This window comes from Musca autumnalis, unplaced genomic scaffold (assembly GCF_047663935.1).
Source record: "Musca autumnalis isolate F117 unplaced genomic scaffold, ASM4766393v1 scaffold_1, whole genome shotgun sequence".
Lineage (NCBI taxonomy): Eukaryota > Metazoa > Arthropoda > Insecta > Diptera > Muscidae > Musca > Musca autumnalis.
The window spans coordinates 230431743-230457418 of record NW_027411644.1 but is presented as its reverse complement, the minus strand read 5'-3'; the positions used below and the strand labels follow the sequence as shown (position 1 = coordinate 230457418).

Here is a 25676-nt window from a genome sequence, read left to right as displayed (position 1 = left end):
CTACAACAACCACATGAAAAATGTGTAAGTGATGCCAAGTTTTTTGAAAAACAACAACATGGCTGGCGCATTAAAGTTAAACATAATTTAACTGTTTTGGGACAACGCATGTCCCAACGTGTCACTAAACGGACCGTATGTGCCGAGGGCTTTAGCGACACGTTGGGACACGCGTTGTCCCAAAACAGTTAAATTATGTTTAAATTTAATGTGTCAGTCATGTTGTTGTTTTTCAAAAAACTTGGCTTTACTTACACTTTTTTCATGTGGTTGTTGTACCGCAACGCTCAACGCACCGTATGTGCCGAACAGTCCTTTGTGCGACACGTTGCGCGTTGAAAAAACAACCACTTGAAAAATGTTTAAGTGATGCCAAGTTTGTTCTTGTAGGTTTCATGTGGTTGTTGTAACTCAACGCTGAACGCGCCGTATGTGCAGCGGCAGCGTTATGCGCGTTACAACAACCACATTAACTTTAAGAACAAACTTGGCATCACTTACACATTTTTCAAGTGGTTGTTTTTCAACGCGCAACGGACCGTATGTATTTGGCCCATGAGTGAAGGGCCAAATACATACGGTCCGTTGTGCGACGCGTTGCGCGTTGAAAACAACAACCACATGAAAAACGTGTATGTGATGCCAAGTTTGTTCTTGAAGTTTTCATGTGGTGTTGTAACTCAAACCTCAACGCGTCGTATGTGCAGCGGCCTTCACTTTTAATCCACCCAAAGCCGCAAAGTTAACATCAACCGACTTTGTACTCTATACTATACTCGGAAAATTTATTTGATCGATACATACACGTTTCTGTTCTGTGATCTGTGAAGATAATTAATTGTAAAGAATTTTCCAATTATTTTCTAAAATAGAGTAAAAATGGTAAGAAATAGGGGCAGGTTGAATGTTTGGACTGGATTCGGATCGATCTGAAATTTTTACCACAGGTAGGGCTTGCAGAGCTAATCACGCCCATATATCATATATTCCCGAGATATAGGCTCCGAAAGTTCAAAACATCCCTTGGTTTTGACGATATGTTTATTTTAAATCGAAAATTGTTCGTATATAGCCGGCCTTTGGCCGGAGATTTAAGACTTTATACTATGGACAGGAGCAAATCTCGGCTAACGCGAACAAAATTTTCCTTAATATCGAAATTTTTTTTATCATCGATCTGAATCCAATCCTTATATTCAACTTATGCCAGAAAAAGTTATTATTATTATAGTTATTATTTAGAATAGTTATTATTTAGGTAGGTCTCGCCTTAAGTCAGCTCAATATATAATTTCATGGGGAAGGACGTCAAGATATGACATCTGAATTTCGAGAATTCCTTTGCCTTGTCCCAGGTTACGCGTGACCTACCTGCGTAAAAATTTAACTTTAGCAATTAAACTTGAGTCATTTCTTATTTTAATTTCAGTACAATTCAGAAAGTGACCATTTGCGTAAACTATTTTTGGGTGGCCTATCCCAAAGTTCTACAGAGGATTCTTTGAAGACATTTTATCGACAATATGGTGAAGTTCTAGATGTAACAATACGTCGTGACGCCACAGGACGATCCAGAGGTTTTGGATTTGTAACATTTATTGATGAATCTTGCGTGGATAAGGCACAGGCCGCTAGACCACATATTGTTGATGGCAAGTAAGTAAAAGATATAGTTTTTCTAATTGTTTGTAGGTATGTAGTTGAAAATTGTTTGAGAACTTTAAAATTATACTAGGGAATAACTAGCAATTTTGCTGGCTACTGGCAAACACAACTGGTTACCACCCAATCTACTCGCAATGCTATGGACTGGTTAACATGGGGATGTCAAAGGAGGGGGTATATTGTCCCCTCGCTGCATTAACGGTAACCACCTAATTTGATAGTCGTGTGAAAGGCAATTGTCTCTTCATTGCATTACCAGTAACCAGTCAATTCGTTATTTAGAAATGATATCCAAAATTACTACTAAATTGAAGTCAGATAAATGGGAAAATGCATATATGCATTAGCCACACTTTATTTTATTACATGGAGAGCAAATATGTTACAAATGACAATATAATATTGTATACATATGGATATGACAAGTACATTTTGATCCTTGATACTGGAACTTGTGTGTGACTACTTGATACAGCGATTTATGTTTATTTGGCCCTTGGAATGTTTTTTTTTTGTGTCTCCTTCAAATCATTCAACAGTTCCTGAAAGAAAATGTATTGAAGTTTAATGAAATAACGCGATAATAAGTTGTGTGGTGATATGTATCAATACTTACCACAGATATATTATAAATATTCTTCTTAACTTATTCATCCTCCCTATGATTTAGCTCGTAACACGCTCTTTTTTTGCATATTCAATTTTTGGACAACAAACGCATCAAAATACTTTTTTAATGGCATAAATTGAGCTGGCCAACTATGCTCGGATTGAAATGAAATTTTTATCACAGGTAGATCTCGTTACCCTGATCACAAATATATATAACATTTGTTGCGGAAGTCTATACTTCCCGAGATATGGGCCTTTGAAGTTCCAAAAATTCCTTTGTTAAAGGCCAGCTGAACTACTGTACAGTTAGGCAAGAAATGTATTGCAAAAACCAAAATTGTAGAAATTTTCATATTAATTGTTCGTTTATGGCAACAAATTATGTAAAAACTATACGGTTTTTTGTGCAAATCTCTTGCTATAGGTCCTTACAACAATATTCCGTCAAAATATGCAAAGGTTATTTGCGATTTATAACAAATACGGTCAAAAATAAGAATTAACTACTACTTGGGGGGTGACAATAAAAGTATTGCAACGGGAAAATCAGTACTGTAAAACTATAAAATTTTTGCAAATATTTGAGGTCATTATGCATTTTTATGACTTTTGCGGCTAATAATACACTAACAGTATTAAATGTAATAAAGTTCAGTGATAAAAAATGCCGTCAGGAGGGTCTTCAGACAGGTAAAAAAGGTAAAACGCATGGCCATAAACGAACAATTAATATGAAATTTTCTACAATTTTGGTTTTTGCAATACATTTCTTGCCTAACTGTATATTTTAACGCGGGTAATATGTACATATCAAATCTTCGATAGTTATTAGATGTGATTTGATTCTTTAAAAGCCAAACTTACTTTTATGACTTTGAGAAAGTCCTTTACCATGTATTTTAACATATCGCACCTGTTCAACAAAAGTATAGTAACTGCAAATTTTAACACTCACTTGTTATTAAAAATCTCCCTGTTCTCACTGTTTATGCCTTCAGAGTTACTAATATGTATTAACAGTTTTTGCCTCTACTGAAAAATATAAACTTTTGAGTTACTACCCTTTTGTTGAACAGGTGCGATATGTACGCAAGAAAGCCTAATGCATTTAACTATGTACCATTTTGCTTCTCAAATTCGAGTTAATGTCTATTTATCTTTACTTTTCATGTTATTTCAGAACCATTGATTCAAAACGTGTTATTGCAAAACCTGAACCAAAACTCAGAGGATCAGGAAGAAAAGTGTTTGTTGGTGGTGTAAAAGATGTGCACACAGAACAAGCACTCAAAGAACACTTTCAGCAATTCGGCAAGATATTGGGTATTAAGATATTAGTTGATAAGAATACTGGACGCAATCGTGGATTTGGTTATATTGAATTTGAAGATTATGATTCGGCCGATAAGGCTGTATGTAAGTAAAAGTTTTTAAATAACCTTATAGGATATTAAATTAAATTATGCAATTTTGCAGTGCACAAAAATCATACCATTAAACATTTGACTGTAGATGTTAAGAAATCAAATTACAAACCAGATCAGGCTCGCATTCAACAACAAAATGGTATGCAACAAGTTCCTGGTGCAGCTCCACCAGCAGGAGCATATCCACCAGCAGCTTATCCGGCTCCTTATGGCTATCCGCCGGCCCCGCCAGCATATGGTGCACCGCCAGCATGGGGAGCACCACCACCAGCTGCAGCAACTAGTGGATATCCCCAACAACCTCCCGCAGGAGCACCTGGGGCATATCCACAGGCACCACCACCGGCTTATGGTGCTCCACCAGCATGGAATGGTTGGGGTTATGGGGCACCTCCTGCACCAAACGGTGTAGCTCCGCCAGCTGCTAATGGTTGGAATACTCCTGCTCCACCACCAGCAAATCAAAATTTTGGCAATTACCAACAATCATATAATGGTGGACCCGAAAAAGGCGGTAAATTACAATCAAATCGTAAAACACCATACAGATCTTAAATACAATGGTGAGTATGTGACAATGTTTATTTACGTTTATATTAGCGGTATTCACTCATGTTGGTAAAGTGGCATTGTAGATCTTGTACATATTGTTAATATTGTAGATCTACAAGTGTTTACAATACCACAACAACAAAATACATGAAAGTTTAATTTACCACAGGGTTGTTAATTTACTCGACCTAAAAGTATTGTAAACATCCCATTGTACTTTTACAAGGGTGTAGAACAGCTGATTGTTGTGCCATCACTTTGTTGTGAGTGTTAATTTATGTCGGAGTTTTGTTTTTTGGTAGAAAAATGGGAAAAATAAAAAGAATAAAAGAATGGAGGCCAAGAAAAAAACAATTTTTTATGAAAAAAGTGTAATAAAACTGAAACTAAATGATAGACTTACGACGACGTTAAGATGCTTTGATTTGTTTACGACATTCACAAAAAAGACAATCACACTTCGTTGTAAAAAACCCTGGTACATATAGTACATTAACAACCCAGCAAAAAGTTTGCATCCACGGAAGCAGTTAAATCACTGGTGCAAGTGTCACGAAGTGCTTCTTTTTCTATGAATTCCTCAGTGAATTTTACAAGGGAGCGCGCAGAAAGGAAGCACTCCATTTTGCTTCCGCAGGACGCAGTTAGGAAGCACTCCATTTTGCTTCCGCAGCACGCAGCTAGGAAGCACTCCATTTTTACAATTTTTACCACTTTTACGAGTTTTGCGTTCCCGTACACAAAATTTGTATGAAAATCGTTTACGACTTTTACCACTTTGTAAAGTACGGGAACAGGCCATTAATAAGACATTTTAATTTTATTCTTATAGGCCGTTTATATATAACAAGGTTAACCCAGTGGGTCTGGGTTTCAAATGTCATTTCCATTGTATATACTTCAAACAAATCCTCATAAAGAAGGTTAACCCTGCAAAAAACTATAATATAAACGCCGTATTACTTTAATTTCATTTGTTGAATGAAAATTGAATTTTTTATCGTTTATACATAAAAGTGCTTGTTGGATGTAATCCAAATGTGAGGAAAAGGATTGCCTTTTTCATTAGTCCACTGGAAGCGCATCCATGCATGTAATGAAATCCTCACTCCAACTTGCACCACTTCCATTTTTTTTTTGCTGGGAAGAGTTGTAAATCTACCACAATGAGTGAATACCGCTATTGTTAATTCTATAAATTGTAGTGTCAGGGGCAATTCTGGCGAATTATTTCAATATTATCCAAAAAAAGTCCCAACACAGTTTTCCGTGTCTTCATCTGAAAAATTAAACATACTTTGTCAATTGACATATTCAACCCTTTTTGTTAACAATATAAAAAAACAGACAATTTTACATTGTGCGGTAGGTTTTTATCGGTCACAACTAAGGAGAAATTTATGTACCGAAAGAAAAAAGGATAGTTGTAATATTGGGTGCCACCGTGGTGCAATGACATGCACACCCGCCTTGCACGCAGAAGGTCGTGGGTTCGATTCCCCGCCTAGGCAACATCGAAATTTTCATTTCATTTTAAGATCATTTCAATTTAAGATCGGATCTTAAATTGGACATTTCAATTTTTTGGGAGGGATATTAAAATGGACAAACATTTACAAAATATAAATTAGTTAACATTTTAATTAGAAAACTATTTTTTTTAACTATTTCATAATTTTCCACATCAAATTTTCAATGGTGTCAAGAATATCCCTCCTAAGTATTTCAGCCATGTAAAACTGCTCTACAAGTGTCGTAGTATCATACGCCCTTCGGACTTGGCTATAAAAATAGGTTCCATATTACGGCATTAATATGAATCAAGTGCACTCATTTATATGAGAGAAGTGTCCCTTGTCCCTTCGTAGATGTTTGTGGGAACATATGTATGTATGCATACTATTGTGCTTTATTTCAATGGTTTTTGTCGGTAATTTTGTTACAAAATTTCACTACATATTTTTCTGTATGCTTACCGACAAATCTATAATATTTTTCTTATATAATTTTTATTTAAATTACATATATTTTAACAAATTTATTGTATTTCTCGCAGCATATTTTGTATTATATTTCTCTATTTTTTCCCTATTCAGGTATTTGTATGTATATAACCTATATTAACCCATATTGAATCGAAATACATGTACTATATCGTATTGTTGGAGTATGGAAGATAACATATGTGTGGATTATTTCCTTGGTCGCCTGAGTAATGAACATTTGCAATGAAAAAGACGTTCGATTTGTTGAGATAAATAATAACAAAGATTATCACTAATAAGAGAACACAATTTAAATGTGTCGTATTACCTTTAGTTACGGTATTTTTATATTTATGTTCATAATATAAAAATGCAATATATAATTAATTATACGTATACCTATGTATCTTACTCGCTCTCTCACGTTATAAATGTATCATTTTTAATCTATATAATAATGAATAAATATAAATATGACAGTTATATGTCATAATTACAATAAGAACAAAACGTTGAAGTTATTTTTTATTCTCATTTGAGTTATATACAATATGCTGCATACTTTACTATAACTATAATATGCAAAACTATGATATTACGTATTGTATAGCTGGATATTTGAGTTATATGAAAGATCTGTTTGTTTTTTGGTAAGAGTCGAATTGTTATTAAAAAAATAAAACGTAATAAGATATGTATTAGTATTCCCAGCTAAACAGTTTAAATGATAAGTCTCGCAGTGCTGCTTATCCCTCCTAACTTATGAAATAAGAGAAGGGAAAGGTTATACCATGGTACAATAATTTACAAGGTAGGACAGGTTCGAAAAAATTGTGGAAAAAAAGGCCCGAGTGTATGTGCTTACTCTGTTAGAATTACTATAAATAAATATGCAACAGGTTGTTCTCTTTATTTGACTTTTTGGACCATTAATTAAAAAGCGAAAAATGAATGGGAGGCCTAGTTTTCTTCTGTGTGTGTTCAAAGGGTTGTTTCGTCACAATGTTGATGATTTGCCTTTCAATTAATGTAATATTAATTCTCTTTTCAACTGAATTTTAATATGTCCTGGAACCCAGCCCTTTCTGCAATCAAGGTTAGCTCCCGAGTATATGGTCCATGACTTTAGAGCCTTAAGGGCAGCCAGACTATCGCCATATATAGTCAAGAATCCTGTGATTCTGTAATAAACTCTGCTGCTTCCTGATAACAAGCTGTTTGGGATTACAACTGATGGTTATACAAAGATACAAGAGGTGTGCCATTCCTGTCACTAGATCCAAGCTATCAATTAAGTTTATGATCTTTGGATGTTGAAACTCGCCACCTTATTGATTCTCGGAGTCTAAGGGGCCGATCATCGATAACAATTATCGTTGAGTGGCGTTGCCAGTTGTCAAAATTGATCCACGTATGGCAACTCTCATCTGAAGTTGCGAATCTCAGTTGACGAAGTGGCTGTTTTACAGCAACCACAAATTTTCAGTTGCAGTGAACATTTTCGAAGAAACAAGAAGTAAAATAGAAGGAAAAATAAGCATTTTATTAACAATTATTGATTCTTTGCATCATTAATTAATTTTGTGTATCAATATGGTAAAAATAACGACAAAGCAACAGTTCGAAATATTAATTGATAAGCTGTTTAAGTACAAATGACGAACATCCTCCTTTGGACCCATAATGTGCACATGTGTTCCATCTATACAGCCAACTACACCAGGGAATTTCGTTTTTGAATAAAAATGGTTTTTATTATTTCTTTTTTCCTCCTCCGTCAACTTCGAAATGATCCAATTTTGGCACAATTTGTCCTCTATCAAGTGAACAACTTCCTTCAATACGCTCGACAATGTAGATTGACAAATGCAATTGTTAAAATCATTGCCATGGGACTTTTGGAAACTTCCGTCCGCAAAGAATCTCAACGCTGCGCACACTTTTAAAAGTGGGGGGTATTGCTGTTGATCTGTAACTTACTTTGAAGTCATCCTTTAACGTTTCCACAATGTAAACTACGGCATCCTTTGGCAATCGAAAATACGCCTTAAACCTGAAATCATTTACTGATTATACAGATCTTTCCACATGAACATCAACTTACAGTGCAGATGGCAATTCCAATGGATTCGACTTGTCCCTCAAATTTCTTCTAATAGATGCAATGTCCTGTACATTTTCTTCATCATCAAAAAATAATTCTACCGAACTTATCATTTTTTGCAAATAAAACTTGACGATCCGAAGATTCAATGGCAAGGTTATATTCCAATCTTGGGTTGTTTTCCAAATTTGCTCGAAAACTCAGCCAAAATATTAAAATATTGTCCAGAATACACAAAAGAGTTATCCAAAGCGCAAATTATTTTAAATAGTTTTTTTTTTTTTGCGAATAGAGGTCACAAGTTTGAAAAAACACTGATCGATAACATGTTTATCGACCACCCAGTTGAGTTGACATTAATGCTACAACATTTCATCTCAGTCGCGCAGACAACTGACAACTCAACTCAAGTTAAGTGGCAATGCAAGATAGACCCATAAAATTCGTCGTCGGTTGAAGATTCAAGGTCACGTTTAAATCAGCCTGATGTGTCTTTTTGCTTGCTCCGGTGATCAGAATTGACGCATCCCTTTGCACACCACATAGTTTGGACAGTAAGCATAGGTTTCCTACAATGGAGTTCTTGCAGAAATAGAGCGCAATACAATCTTTCCTGGTCCGCTGCCCGATATTCCTTTTCTATGCCAAGCGACGGTCCAAGGTTTTACATCGGTACTTCATTAAAAAATTTTAATGCAACTCCATCTACAACTAGTGGCTGGAAATCGGATTTTTTTTTTTATTTCTTTGTGGATAGTACGAGTTACGTCTTCTCCGGGTTCACTTAAAGGCCATTGTTATGGGCACTGCTTGACAGTTGTATCAGCACCTTGCATAAGGTCAGACAGGCTTGGCAAACATTTGCCAGTTAGCAGTACCACCAGTAACCTTTTTTTAACCTTTTCATTTTCTTCAATTGAAGTGAAGAAAGACTAATTAGGATACAGTCTTTACGTAATGTGTGGCTTGGACTTCCCCGCTTTAGGGATGTATACCACCTTTACCCGTTTCCGTAGAACAGTAGTGCGATTCACTAACACATTTTTTGAGTTACCGACAAAAATCGGTAAAATTAAAACGCAAAATTGTGAATGAAAAGTTCAAATAAAAGTTGACAACACTCTTGTAGGTAGAACTTTACGACTGCTTTTTATTCGTCGCTAACTTACCGAAAAACATCGGTAATTACCGAAATTATAAGCATTTTAATTTTACCGACAATTGTCGGTAACTCAAAAAATGAGTTTGAGAGTCCACTACAGGTATGTACGAGAAACGAAGTCATACCTTAAATATCTCTGTCGGCTTGGTTACCACCAGCTCTGCTTCATTCTGAAGTATACTTGGTATTATATTATCCGGTCCCGGCGACTTGTAAGGCTGAAACCTGTTCATCGCCCATTGACGTCTTCAGAGGCTAAGTTTATCTATCAGCTTTTCATCCTTTTCAGTGCGGGATTATGCGGGATTTCTATGGGGACTCTGCTTGACTCCAAATATAGAGATTTTGAAAAGTATCACATAGTCCCGGGCCACACTACAGTAATTTCACTGAAATTTTGATATGAAATTATGCGTCTTAGATCGACGTCCATAGTAGAGTAAAATCATAAAATTCCTGTAGTGTTGAATTCGATTTAAGAACACCTAATTTCATGAATTTTTTAATGAAATTCACGCTAGTGTGGACCGGGACCTAGTGATTCGAGAAAGAACGCTTTCATATATCCTCAAATTCTTTATATCAGAGATGTCTATGTTGAGAGTTATAACAATTACTTCCCGCTATTTACCAGGTCACGTAAGTACCACAGCAACTCTATTTTGGCCTAAAATTCTACAAGAATGTTAGTTTACGTTCTCATACAATTAGTTCACAATAAAAAAATTGGCGTTTTACGCCAACTTATAATCTCATCATGTTTCTCGCCACATTACATTTTGTTATCGTGTTACCCCGTACATATTAAATTCTATGTATTTTAGAATAAAGCTCTACGATGAAATCCCTCATGGGGAACTATAAAACCTCACATCTCGGGAATGATGGTATATGCCGTAAAATGTTCATACATATCAAAGTCAATTTGCTACACTTTTTTACAATGTCGGTAGTTTTATACAAGAATGTATTTCTAAGTCCCAATTTACATTAGGCGAGTTTACTTGCGGCAATTGTCAGTTTGTAGTTGAGAGAGGGGGCTGAGAGGCAAAGGGTTACCATATGCCTCACCTCTCTCTCCATCAAACTGACAATTGCCGCAAGTAATCTCGCCTAATGTAAATTGGGACTAATCAAAATTGTAAAGTAAAAAACACTGTAAAAAGTAGTTCAAACTTTCTGGTTTGAAAGACAACTATAAATGCAAACATTTTTCATCCTTATTTCTCTCAGTGTATACATGGCGTCACTGCTAATAGACGCCACTGTTAACACTTGTGACGCCGACAAAAAACCCCACTCAGGCATTGTTGTCTGGTTGTTTCTTGTATACACACTTTATTACAAGTGAATAAACCTATTGATTGACCAGCATTTCTTTCTAATCTGAAATAGTTTTTGTTGGTGTTGATACAAAATAAAGTGAAAATGGTAGTTAATAAACCAGTGCAGGTTAATATTTTCACTGGCATATGGACAGTGTAGACTATAAACAACAATTATTAACAATAAATTATTTTTCTTCCCTTATAGCAAAACGGTGAATCAGATAATCTACGTAAATTATTTTTGGGTGGCTTATCGGCAAATTCAACGGAAGATTCTTTGCGAAAATTCTATGAGCAATTTGGTGAAGTTATTGATGTTACAGTGAGGCGAGATCCAACTACTGGACGTTCTCGTGGTTTTGGTTTTGTTACCTTCATTGATGCCGCCTGCGTGGATAAGGCACAAGCTAACCGGCCACATGTAGTTGATGGAAAGTAAGTACATACACAACTAATTACATTATCGGGTATGTTCTGAGACACACTTCACCTCTCACTTCACGCCTAAATCATTATGTACAGTAATTTTTCTAATCTGCATTAAGAATCCCCGTTTCGAATTTAACTTCCCAATTAAATTAAATTTATAAAGTACAAAGTTACACCTAATTCTATTTTTTGTGGTTGAGGAAAAGCTATTGTAGTACGATTCTTTGCATGTGTCATACTTTTTGGTAAAAACGATGTATTTATGGTTTGCAATACAAATATTACCAGGGAGAAACCCGCGTTTTAATTCCCTTAAAAACGAAAATAATATTTTAACTTGTTTATTTGGATAATGTAATAATACATACTTTCTTATAATATTCTTTTTAGAACTGTTGATTCCAAACGTGTTATAATTGAAACCGATCAAAAAACTAAGGGATCTGGAAGAAAAATTTTTGTTGGTGGCCTGAAAGCTGTGCACGATGAAGATGCACTACGGCAACATTTTCAACAATTCGGAAGAATATTGGGCGTTAAAGTTCTCATCGATCGTAACACCGGTCGAAATCGAGGATTTGCCTACATTGAGTTTGAAGACTATGATTCTGCCGATAAGGCCGTGGGTAAGTAGAAGAGTATTTTTAGATTTCGTTTCATTCAAAACACATTTTGCTTATCTCAATTGCAGCTCAACAAAATCATATTATCAAACATTTAAGAATAGATGTTAAAAAATCCAACTATAAACCAGATCCATCTAAATATCAAAATCAAACTGGTGGTTATCCTGGTTATGCTGGAGGTGCTCCTCCACCAGCAGCTTATCCACCACAAGCATATGCTGCACCATACGGCTATCCACCGCCTGCATATGGTGCACCAACGTGGGGTGCACCACCACCACCAGGCGCCCCAGGAGCATACCCCCAGCAACCGCCTCCAGCTTATGGTGCTCCTCCGGCATGGAATGGTTGGGGTTATGGAGCACCGGCAGCTACAGCTCCACCACCACCTCAAACAGCCCAACCTGTTAATGGTTGGAATAATACGGCTGCACCGCCTCCAGCTAATCAACAATTCGGAAATTATCAACAGTCATACAATGGTGGTCCTGAAAAAGGTGGCCGTTTACAGAATAATCGCATGGCTCCATATAAATCTTAAATGCAAATAAATGTGGTAAGTATATAAAATCTAAAGGGGTGTGGGCGGGGGGTTTTATGTTATTGCAAACCCCCTGGCTTTTTGTCATTACGTTAAAAAGGGTATTCAAATGTTAAGTAAGAACTTTTTGTTTTGGATGTAAATTACCAGTCATGACCATCGTAATTCGCTGAGATATATGGGAGGATATTTAATTTATTTTTGGGCAAGATAGTAAAAGGGAAAAGTTCCAAACCAGTAAACATTTAGCATTGAGTGAGTCCGTCCGCCTTTTACGAGTATTATTGAAATTCGCCGAACTATATGGGAGGAAATTTAATTTATTTTTAGGCCTAGATAGAAATTGTGGAAAATTCCAAACTAGTAAACATTTAGAATTAATCTATTTAAGCATTGTCCATTTTTGAGAGATTGTATTTCCTCATTGTCAGTTAGGGAAAAATTGTCACTAATTAAAGTTCTAAAATATTTTTTAAAAAGAAACTGCCAAGTCCGAAGGGTGTGTCAAACATTGAACGACAACGCTTAAAGAAATACTTCAATTCTCGAAAAATGTAGCCAATGTAATGCTGTGGAGTTTAACATTAAAAAAATTATTATGCTCTCTTTCTTGGAATTCTAACTCAAAAATCAGGGTGCAATATACGCAATATTTTCACAATATGTTTAAGATCACGATTTAGATTAAATGAATGGACAATGGGTATACATTTTAGATATGTATGAAGCTCATATCATTATTTTGAAAATAAATCTTTCCGTATTTTCCGTTGTTTATACCTTTATATCACCTTGTGAGAGGGGCTTTAAAAGTTTTTTATAACTTATTTTATGTTGTCATAATTATGGTAGCTTTCTTAACGTAAATTCCCCGTGAGAAATCACCCCCTCTTGCAAGTTAATACGTCGGAAAGACAAAACTCTCCGGGAATTTTCGTTCAGAATTTTTTCAGTCTTATTTTTTATATTTAAACAAATTTACTTTATAGCATATATTGTATATAATTTATATATATATGCATATATGTATGATCTATATATTTTATCTATCTTTTTATTTAGGGCAACACATTTAGAACCCTTTCAGAATGCCGTATAAAAACTAATATATTAATGATATAATATATTTTATAAAACGGTGGAATGGAAAGCAGAGCTATTGAACATTATGATATAATATAGTCCGCGTATGAACGGACATTATAATTTTAAATAATTATGATATAAGAAGTATTATTAATAAAGACAAAATACATATTATATTTCAATATTTTTATATGGATGGTTTTTATTCTATTTTATTTATCTTATTATCTATTTTATTATAAACGTAGGGAGATCTGAAGATAGGTTGTATAAAGGAAAATGTTTTTCATTGAAAGATTAGACCAGACATCTTTGATTTCAAGTGGAGTGCAATTGAAAGAATTAGTGATATATGATACATATCTGAATATTCCATTCAATTTTTGTAAAAGGCATGAAGTAAAATTTCGTCATATGATATTAACAAAGCTGCAGATTTGGCCAAAACGTATATTTCAAAAATCTCATAGAGACAATGGCCTTAACTTGTGTTATACTATACAAATATGTAATTATAATCATAATTTGCTTAATATTTAGTATGGAATCTATTCGATGGACTTCCCTTGAGAAATTATAAATATTTTTATTACATATCGTCACCATAAATGCCAAAAGTCGTAAATAACAAAATAATAATTTTACAGAAGAAGCAAAAAACGTAAAAAAGGAAAAATTGTTTTATGGAATATTAATCTTATGTAGGCGAGTATACGGGATATTATCATCATAATGCGATATTATCATCATGTATGTAGTCTTATGTATTAGAATAAAAAAAAAAAAAATAATTTTGACTTTTTTGGAGATACGACTTCGGGCATTTATGGTGACGATATGTATCTATGTATTTTACCGCATGGAAACTTATGGGCCGATTCCGTACAGCGAGGCGAGTCATGTCGCGTCGTCTATCGTCTCTGTGACAAAATTTAAAAAATGCACTACGTACAGCTATAGAAAATAATCGTCGATAACAAGTTATTTTTATTTTTTTTTTATTTTATTTTTATTCGTTAGTAAAAATGTACGGCGACAGCTAATTTGTTGTCGCCGGAAAATGAACATTTCGGCGACAAAATTTGAAGACGTCAGGCGATATTGCCATACGGAATCGAAAAATTGCATTTGACAACGCGACACGACTCGCCTCGCTGTACGGAATCGGCCCATTAATTCACTTTCAATAACTAGAATTCAAATTTCATCCAGACGGTCAAAGCAGTTGAAAGAGTAAGTATTTGTTGCATTATATGCACTATATATGTTTACAGTGTTATGCAAAAAAATCAACAACTCAAGGAATTTAAAATTTTTTGGAGCTTTACTTTTAAAATGTAATACTTTGTGTTCAGTTCATCTCTGTTATAACTCGATCTTTGTTAACTTTTTACGAAGGTCCCTGAAATCAAGATTTGTTTCTTTACGTAAAAGGTGAAATTATCACTTTAATTCTGAAGATAGATTTTAATCATTCTTATTCTTTTCGTATTATAAAGAAATTTAACTCCTCAATTATCTCAACCATTACTAATTTAAAGTCCTTGATTTGTTGCTTTTGTTTTGCGCAAAAACATAGATTATTTTTCAATTCACAATTGCATTATTTGTTTAAGCAGAAAAAATAAATAAATATACAAAAATCAAAAATAGCATTGTTTCATTCATACATTTTTCGGGTAAAACTATGGTTGTAGGAATGCGGATTTCGTTTTTCTGTAAGCAAGTATTCAAATTGAAAGCTAGTCCAACGACATACATCGACATACATAGGCTGACTTCTGTATCGTCAGATGCTTGGCAAATAACTGCAAATGTTTGAAGTATTGTGTTTCATAACGCCGTAATACTTAAATGCGAATCTATGTATTTCGAAATAAACACCTGCATGGATACAACTGAATATATCAGTTCCGACATTTTTCAACATTGAGTGAGTATGGATATGTAGAATGTAGTTTCAGTTACAAGTTGATACTGATACTTTTTCACACAGGTATGATATGAGTTGGTATGGACAGAAAAAAAGGATCATATTTGTTTATATCTGGTTTGTACAAACTGATATAAATGGATATTGGTGTGATACAATAAGTATTTATTGTATGTAGCCCAAACAAAATAGGAATTGAAATAGAAAAATTCCCACAGAGCTGAATTTTGGTGGAAATGTAGGATTTGTCATTACAAATGAGGTTCTAAAAATCTCTGTTAATCCCATGCGTGCAAAGAAACTTATTCATGGTCATAGGTCATAGTTTTGGGTTTTTTATATATCTCAAAAAAAGCAAAAGACAACGACCGTAAAATTCTCTATAAGATATCGCGTTCCTAAAAGTCACATAATAATGATATGCACATATAAAGCACCTATAACTTATTTGACCCGAAAGTCAGGATACAAAATCTGGTTAGACATGGTGCTACTGGACCAAGTACTACAAACCAAATCAAAAATGTGAATTTGGAATTTCTTCAGAATCATTCCATGGACCAATAACAAATTCTGTATTATGAAAACCATTAGTAATAACAAAATCATTTAATTTGTTATGGAGGGTATATTATGTTTGTCATTCTGTTTGTAACTCCTCGAAATAATAATTTAAGATCATATAAAGTGTATATGTTCTTTATTAGCCTGCTTCTACACCGATATAGCCCATGACTGTACTTCTGTGGAAATGACTTTAATGTCCGAAGTATGTAGGTGGATAATACTTCGGTAAATGTATTGTAAGTCCATTCAGCTTGGAACAACCCCTACCTTACAAAGTGACGCGTCGTTTTAAGGGCTTTTGAAGGTATTATTCTCTTAAGGTCAATCACCGACCTGAGTTGCAAGTTGTGTCGTAAGATACTCCGTTCGGACTCGGCGATAAAAGTAGGTCCCATATCATTGTGTCAATATGAATCGCTGTGCACTCATTGATATGGAAGAAGTATGCCTTCTCCCTTCCGAGATGTTGTAGGCACATATAATATGTAAGTATTTGTTTAAACTAACCATAGGAAAGCAAATATGTTACTCTCTATCTCCCTCTCTTTTTAATCAGTTCCACACCAATTTAACACGTTCGCGGACGTGAATGCTATAGCATTCATTTTCATGGTGACGTAGGATGACGTGAATGCTATAGCATTCACTTCCAAAGTCAATTTTTAGTCATTTACTTGTATACAATCGAATGTTTTTGTGATTAATGTACATAATACGACTAATTTCATAAATATCCATAGTACAATAAATAAAAAAAAATATAATAATATTAATAGTTAATTAATAAAAAAAAACTAATTCCGAAAAAATTGGGTGTCATTTTTTGCACCTCTCTGAGTTTTTTTGCGCCCGCAAACGTGTTCAAAATGTAACAACCTAACACTTCCCTGCGGGAAATAAATTGGTTTATAGGTATTTTAAACCTAGTTTTGAAATAACCACAAAAACGCTTCAATATAACAAAACTATTTGCAATAAATATTTGGAATATAATAAAACTATTTTTGATAAATATTCGCGTTTTCATTATTAGGAAACTTTTCTAGTAGCCCTCGTACATTCCACACACTGAACCCAGAAAAACATTCGAATTGATGCGTTCAGTTATAACAGTTCATGTCTTTAATATTTATTTATCCCCTAAATAATAAAAATGTTTAAAATTTTATTTTTTATGAAATTTTCCTTAGAAGTTATTCACACAAGCCTGTTACACCTATAGTATCTGTTGGTATCTGTAGTATTTGAAAAATATCTGTTGTACAACAGATACTTGAGAACGAAAAAACAAATAAAGTTCTCACTCGTTCATATACAACACAGAACTGTTTCTAACAGTTATGTTATTGTGAGTATACACAACCCAAACAATATCATAACTGTTACACTCATTCCCACATTAATATCATATTATATCTGTTATGTATATGATATATCTGTTTTGTTGATATAAACAGTTATACCATTGCAGGTCTTTATTTCGAAACGTCACATTGCGCATGTATCATTGCATTTATTTGCATTTTCGAGCAACAATGCATGAAAGCAATTTTAAGCCCTAGGGCTTGAGTTTAAAAACTATACAGCTTAATCATGAATATCAACTCACCGTGAGTTGTTTCACTTTCTCCTTTAAGTTGCAACGGCAGAAAGACAAAACTCACGGGGAGCTTACATTCATGATTGGGCTGATAAAGTATCTGACGATACGGACGTCAGCCATTGTGTGGAAATTTGGTTATAGATGGCTAAACAATTTAATGGAATAGCTAACGGCAATGTTCGTTTTTGTTTCCCATTTGTTCCCCATAGAAAACATAAACGTCGTGTTTTGTGGCTAAAATTTGTATCATCCATCACTTTTGTTTTTTATTTAATAAAAAGAAAAAATGTGAGTTTAAATTTATTTCTTGTCAATATTCAAATAACAGTTTTCGTACACCCGAGGATTTTCTTCCAACTGCCGAACGAGTCGGTTGTGTTTTCCTAATCAAAAAATAAAATAAAAATAGTCAAAAAACAGAAATTTTTCAAGAAATCTTGAATAAAGAAAAACCCACATTTAATTCCTTGATTTTGAAAAGAATGAGGAAACAGTCCACGCTTTTGCAAGCGGGAGGAAGGCCTCCCGATATTTCTGAAGGAGCAATGAAAGATAATGCAAATGGAGCTACTCCGAAAACTAAAATTAATTGTACCAAGGATCTTAAAGAACCAATTTCAAAACCATCAAATGATACGAACAGAGATCATGAGAATCAATTGCAAAGTTCCGTTTTTGAAAAACCAAATAATTGCATCCTTGGGGAAGATTCTGCATCTTGCAATAGCAATGAAACTTTACGTAATGATTGGGATCCGGACTCAATTTCCATTGCTTCCGTAGATCAAGATTTCAAAGAGGTGAGATCAAAAAAAAGACGTAAACATGAATGTGATATGGAAATTGATTTATCAAAACATGTTTTCAAACAATTAGATAAGGCAGATGCTAATATTAATCGCTCAAATAGATTTTCGTTATTGGGTAATTTAGATATTGAGTCTAGTGTAAATGAAAATATTATACATAATAACACACGCACTACAAAAAAGAATGAACCACCTAAGGCGGAAAGAACTTCGTTTTGTCCTCCAATTTTCCTACAAAATGTCAATATAACGTCTCTCGTTAAGCAGTTAAAAGCTAAGAATGTAGATTTCAAAATTAAGAATCAGTCTAACTCTAAAAGCAAATTGTTTTTGAAAGATGCGACGACACACGCTGAGATGATGGCATTATTGAAGGAAAAAAATATTTCTTCTTATACATATACTCCCAAGGAGTTCAAACGCCAAAGTATAGTCTGCCGTGGTCTATACCATAAAACTGAGGCTAATGATATTAAGTCAGAAATAGACATTTTTGTTCCAGATACTGTGGAAACCGTCACAAAGTTTTCTACGGATTTTTCCAAGAAAAACGGTTATGATACCGGGTTGTTTTTAGTAACTTTAAAGCCAAATCGAAGAGCAAATGAGATTCTAGGCATAAGGTATATCCTTGAACAAAGAGTATATTGGGAAAAACCTAAATCTTCAAAAAAAATTCCGCAGTGCTATAGGTGTCAACAGTGGGGACATATTTCGAAGAATTGCAGTCGCCCTTCGTTATGCGTTAAATGCAATAAAAAACATGAACACGGTTTATGTGAACTTGGTCCTGATGATAAAGTATTTTGTGTTAATTGCAAAAACTTTGGCCACACGGCAAATTATAGAGGATGTAGCTCTTATAAGGAATTTATTTCTTATAGAAACAAAATCGCTGAAGAATCCAAAGCACGAAAAATGGCTGCGGCAAGAAATGTTACAGGGTTTTTAAATAGTCAAAACTTGGTTAGAGAAAATAGAACATTTGCTAATGTTCTTAGAGTACATGAGAAGCAGGAAAATCCTGCTTTAATCGATGAATTTTTAAAAGTTGCCAAAATTTTATGTGATCCTGAACCTATAACCGTAGAGGATAGGATAAAGGATTTCTTGAGCAAGTACAAACAAATGTCGAAAGATCAAGCAAAGGCTGAATGCTTGAAAATAATGGAAGTTGTCCAAGATGGGTACCACCGGTAATTCTTTGAACATAGTTACTTTTAATGTTGGCTCCCTTGTCAACGTCAGTAGAAAGCTAGAACTTAACGTAATCTTGGATCAAGCTAAGGTTGATATAGCGTTTCTCCAGGAGTTACACTTGCCTGAAGAAAACAATATTTATTTAGACAACTTTATAGTTCTAAGGGACAAGAGCTCTGTTGGAGTGGGCATAGCTATTAAGAAGAGCATTTCTTATTCAAAAATAGCAATTCCTAATTTGAAATTTCCAAATTTATTTGTAGAAATCAACGTTTTGATAAACGGAACAGTTCAAAAAATGTTATGTGGGTCTGTTTATTTCCCTAGTAATTATGATCGCAGGTATATATGTAATGGTTTATCAGCAATTCTGAATTTTTCTCAAAATTTTGATGGGCTTATAATGGGAGGAGATCTAAATGCTAAACATGTTACCTGGGGTGATCAAATTAATAATTATAATGGTGAGGTTCTCTCAAATTGGTTTGTTAATGAGAACTTAAATGTAAATAGAATTTGTGATTCCGATCCCACTTATCCAAGATGTTCATCACATTTAGACCATTTTATTGTTAGTAGTAATTTGGTTGGTAACCAAAATTTCACAACAAGTACATTACCCACATTTTCAGATCACTTACCTCTGAAACTTAAGCTGTCTTTTCCCCAATTTGACTTTATTTTGCAACCCAACGAAACCTTCATCTCATTTAAGAACACCAATTGGGATTCATTTAAACGAGATATTACTAACTCCTTGATGTGTCACTATCCACCCATCAACCGAAATCTGACAAATTCTGAGATTGACTATTACATAGAGGAATTTGTGACGACTCTGAATTTTGTTGCACAGCTTCATTCCAATGAAGTTAAAAGAGGAAATTTTAAATTCATACCGTCAGATAAATTAAAGGCATTGCTTCGAGTTAAGTATAATTGGCAAAAAGATTTAAAAAGAATTTTTGCCCGAACCTTGAATAGAAACCACCCAGACTATTTATTGATATCGAAACAAATTGATTTGATAAAGGTAATAATTAAGGAACAAGTAGAGTTAGAGCAGGCCAACATTTTTAACTCAAAATTAAGTGAAATAAAACCTGGCCCTTGGGCATATAAAAAGATATTTAATATTATAGGGAAGAAAAATAGGTCAAAGGTAAAGGATATTTCTGTAAATGGTGTTAATATAAATGACGTTAATCAAAAGGTAGAAGCTCTCAAGAATCATTTTAGTTCCATTTATCAAGGTTCTCCTCCGGACAGAGACACATCGTACATAGATGAAACCATAGATCGTGTTATATCTAGTGTACCCGATTCAATCAACACATTTGATGATTCCACGACAGCGTTAAATAATGAAAACGACACATTTTTTACGTCATTAAATGAACTTCAGGCAAACTTGAAATCAATCAATAACAAAAAGTCGTGTGGTGTGGATAATATATCCAATTACCTATTAAAAAAATTCCCGATGAAGGCCTTAGAGTATATGACAATATTATTTAATAACTGTATAAATAACAGTTATTTTCCTAGGGCATGGAAGATCGCAAAAATTGTATCTATACAAAAAAAGACCGGCGACAGTGATATTAATAACTTAAGGCCGATTTCACTTTTGTCCAACCTTGGAAAATTGTTCGAAAAAACTATTAAGGAAAAAATGGATATAGGGCTTGTTGATTCTTATATTCCTCAATATCAGTTTGGTTTCAAGAAGGGAAGTTCAACGGTTCATGCACTCCTAAAATTTCATAATGATATTGTCCAGAATCTTAGGGAACGTCGCTGTACAGTAGCTGTATCACTAGACGTTGAAAAGGCTTTCGACAAGGCCTATCACAACGGAATTTTGTTTAAAATGATCGAGATTGGTTTCCAACCATCGATAGTAAAACTGTTTAAAAGCTTTTTCGATGAAAGAAAATTCTGTGTTCAATTTGAAAACACTCAGTCATCTTTGTGCAATGTTACTTGCGGAGTGCCGCAAGGATCCATATTGGCACCTCATTTATATAACATTTTTATATATGACTTTCCCCATCTATTGGATGAATCCAAGGGTATACTTTATGCCGACGACTCTCTTCTCTACGCCCATGATGAGTCCCCGTCAACTGCCCTTCAACGTGTCTCATCGCATCTTAATCGAGTCAAATATTTCTATTCGCAATGGGGTATTAAAATTAATGCCTCAAAGAGTAAAGCAATTTGCATACGAAATGCTTCTGGCAAATGCAAATATACTGTAGTACCGGAAAGCAAACAATTAGATCTGCAGTTAGATGGTGATAGAATTGAGTTCGTAAATAGTCTAAAATACTTAGGAGTTAATTTTGATAAACTTTTAAAATTCAACAGGCATGCTGATTATAATTTGGAAAGAGCAAATCGGATTAAAGGTGCTTTTTCAAATTTATTTAACAACAAATTTTTGTCAGTTAAATCTAAATTATACCTCTACAAAGTTAGCATACGTCCTGTCCTATTGTATGCCTTTACTATATGGTTTAACATTTCTCCAACCACGATGAAGAAATTAGAAATTTTTGAGCGGAACATTATCCGGAAAAGTATAGGTCGAAATTTTCAGTCACGTTTTAAGAGACTTTCAAATGAATTCATTTACAACGAGAGCAATATTACACGGCTTTCATCATATGCATTGGATCTGATGAGGCTATTTGTAGATAGACTTGCTGATTTCGATGGGTCTATTTTCCAGGATATTTTAAACAGCGAAAATGAATTAAATTGGACGAATACAAATTATCTTTCCGCTTTTGGAATACTACATGAGTGGCCAAACACTTCTGTAGAAAACTTTTATACTTGCTCTACACCTGGCACACATAGGGGGTAATTTTTTATGTATTTAGTTTAAGTTAATGTATAAGTTTTGTTTTTTTTTTTTTTTTTTTTTATTATTATTAGTTATAAGTCCTAGTTTTTAAGTCCATTACAACATATATAGATTAAACTCTATTCGCTATTGCTAGTGTCGGGAGCAAACACTATATTACTGTAATTATCGAAAATTTGTTAAAAACAATTAATTAACTAAAAACTGTATAAGCATGTAGCATCCTCATTTTCTGTAATGTAATTAAAATAATACGCAATAGTTTTAAGTGTTCCTGATATTTTCTGTTAATACTATGGCTTTTATGAAATGAAAAAAAAAGTCTCAATAAAAATACAATTACAATTACAATTACAATTTTCGTACACCCTCTACTTAGCTCTTAACAAAAGTTGTGTCTTTTTACGTGATAATTAGTAATAATTATTACTAATGTTGCAGATTTTGACAGTTGTATAAAGGAAAAGTTGCTGAAAAAAATGTTTCAACAACATTTAGTAAGTAAAAAGACACACCAAATGTCATGTATAGCGGACAAATTGTTCTGTTTTGGCAAGCCAGCTGATTGCTTGCTGGTTTTTGCTGGGAAGTGTCTGTTTACTTTTTACAATTTTCTATCAAAGTTCTTGCTGGACAATTCTTGCTGGGAAAGTAAACAGACAGACTTTATGACAACAGAGCTTAACTCCATCTGCTGATAATTTTTCACAATTGACTTTCCTATCTTATTTATTTACATCTTTGCCTGAATGTTTAATATGTCAAATCTACACCCTGTTGTCCAGCGAAGACACGATCCACTATAGTTATTGTCAACACCTTGAGAGTGGCCAACAGAAATTTCATATTTTATTTTTATTACCCTAGTCTGATACAGTTGTCAGAATTGTTCAATAGATGGTGCTAAGGAGGTAAAAGTTGTAGAATACTTTCGACTAAACATGACCAATCGAATGCTGTTGATATCGAGAAAGGTTTATCGAAATGAAAAAGGTAGTAATAAATTTGGATTTCAAATGTCTATTCTCTTGCGTATTTGTGGTGGTGAAGTTTTCTGACCGTTGGGAACAGACAAAGAAGCGAATCGACTTTTTCGGCGGCGGCGGCTCATCACTTGTAAGCCCAACGTCGGCGGCGCCCTGCCAATATTGTCGGCGGCGGCTGAATATACATAGGTATATTCATGGTACAATAAAGCAGAGGTAGGCCAGGTATGAAAATCACTGAGAAATGGCACCCTGCAGCCATGGCTTAAAACGTCAAATGGCATGGTACAATAATAATGGTAGATGTACCTGCATAGCTATCCCGTATTACAAAAACATATGGAACTTAGAGCTTCACTTTTTATATGTTAAAAGTGCCATATAGTGTAAAAGCATTTCTTTAGCTAGGCTCCAGAATATTCTTTATGGAAAAGTGTTCCAAAAATAGCAAAAGTTTTGTTACGTACCGCCTACTGTGGCGCTATGGTGAGGTATCCGGCAAGCTTAGGGGGCCATCTTCAGGGCGGTCCCAACCCAATCAACCATAGCCCTAGGGGACGAACAATTTTATTTGAAATTGAAACAGATAAACAATACAAAACGATCACTAACACTTCGTACACCGAAAACAAGGGAGATTGGTGTTTTCCCCCACACTTGCCCACCCAACCTTGACCCTTAGATCCTAAACCTTGAAATTTTATAAGGGCCCCACTATCCACGAACATTCACCTCATGACAACATACCCACCGATTCCCTCTCTCACAAAATAACTAACACATTATTTTTGACATATGAAACATTTGAAATTCAACAAAGTTTTATTGACATTATAGGCATAATCTTAACAATTAGACAAAAAAAATTAATTGAAACATTAACCCCATGGTTGTACTCTATCAAGATGAGTCACTCACTCAGATCACCCTCTATTACCATGGGACAATGATGCCAAACCTGGCGAATATCAATATAAAATTACCTGCCTAATAGAGCTCTTTTAGGTGGCATAGGGACATAATAATTTGTCCACAAAATTTAGCTGAGAATCTCTACAATATCCTCAGTAATTCAGGGTAACCCTACACTCAATTATGTTAAAAAAAAGAAATGGAGTTAACGTCTCTCACAATGTTAACTTTAAATTTAACACTTCAGGACAACACGAAACAACACAACTTAATCTAATTTTATGAAACATTTAGGTTTTTTTTTATGAATCTTCTGTTTTCATTCTTTTTCTTTATAGAAATTAATTTTTTTTCCGCTTTACGTCTTCATATTCTCCTTTTGGCTTTTTTGTAATTAATTTTTTTAAGCTTTAAATTCTCATACTTTAAAAAAAACTTGTGTTTTTCTTTCATTCCCAGTTTGAACGATAATTAATATACTTTTTTATATTCTCTTTCCAGGAGTTGTTCCGCAGGTGATTTTGTGGCATTATTAAATAATATCTTGTACGTGATTTTACCTGGATGTTTTCAACAAGAATTTACCCTTTGAATGTTTTTGGTGCTGCCCGGAGGATCCCCAGTGGAATGGTTAATGCTCGGATTAGCCAAACCCAAATCTTCACTACTTCTTTTCGGCCTTTTAAATAAAATGGGCTGACCTCTCCGCTTATACAGCCGGGGAGGCCAGTGAATATTATTTGTTGCTGCCTGGCGGTATCTTTAAATGAAACAAAACAGACAACATCATAACTTATTTGTATTACAACACCATTCAAGGCTCACACTCACTTTTGGTTGTTATCGCCAACGACATGCATTTAAATACAAAATTTAGTCCTTTAATAAAGAAACCCTCTCGAATCGTTTGTTTTATTTTAAATTTGAGACTACTTTAAATGTTGGTAAATGTTAAGAGTTACCTCCTGAGGAACACCAGTTTAAAACAAGAGCGCATTTTGCTTTTTGGGCCCTTTTATAACCTGGGACAGGCGCGAATTTTTCCCTCTTTTCCTCATTTTCTTAAATCTTCGACATTTGTCTTTTTTTTTATGATCAACCTAAGGAAACCTTTAAGCCCCCGCAGGGCTGTATTTTGTCATCAAGGTACATCTTTCATATCGTAACTACAGCAACCCTGATAGTGGCAGCACTTTTACATAGTGTTTTTCCCGGCTTAGAACATTTCCGGTTACATTTTTCTACAGCCGCTGGGACAGCAACTACATGCAAAT

At 34.4% G+C, this 25676-nt stretch overlaps 1 protein-coding gene across 7 annotated transcripts; it reads left to right on the top strand.

Annotated features, from left to right (window-relative positions):
• The first annotated feature begins 746 nt into the window (after window positions 1–746).
• LOC141389188 (ribonucleoprotein RB97D-like) lies at window positions 747–25302 on the top strand. 7 transcript variants are annotated; one of them, XM_073960320.1, is made up of 5 exons: window positions 747–882; window positions 1430–1656; window positions 3458–3693; window positions 3754–4267; window positions 11041–11178. In XM_073960320.1, exons 1-4 carry the CDS (start codon window positions 880–882, stop codon window positions 4257–4259), a joined length of 972 nt encoding a protein of 323 aa, XP_073816421.1. In that variant the 5' UTR covers window positions 747–879; the 3' UTR covers window positions 4260–4267; window positions 11041–11178. The 7 variants fall into 7 exon arrangements, with proteins under 7 accessions (XP_073816421.1, XP_073816420.1, XP_073816424.1 ...); XM_073960319.1 differs by lacking the exon at window positions 11041–11178 and adding an exon at window positions 6353–6399; XM_073960323.1 differs by lacking the exons at window positions 747–882; window positions 1430–1656; window positions 3458–3693 and adding exons at window positions 11655–11890; window positions 11956–12446; window positions 13494–13707 and having other exon boundaries at window positions 11041–11270.
• Window positions 25303–25676: the final 374 nt, after the last annotated feature.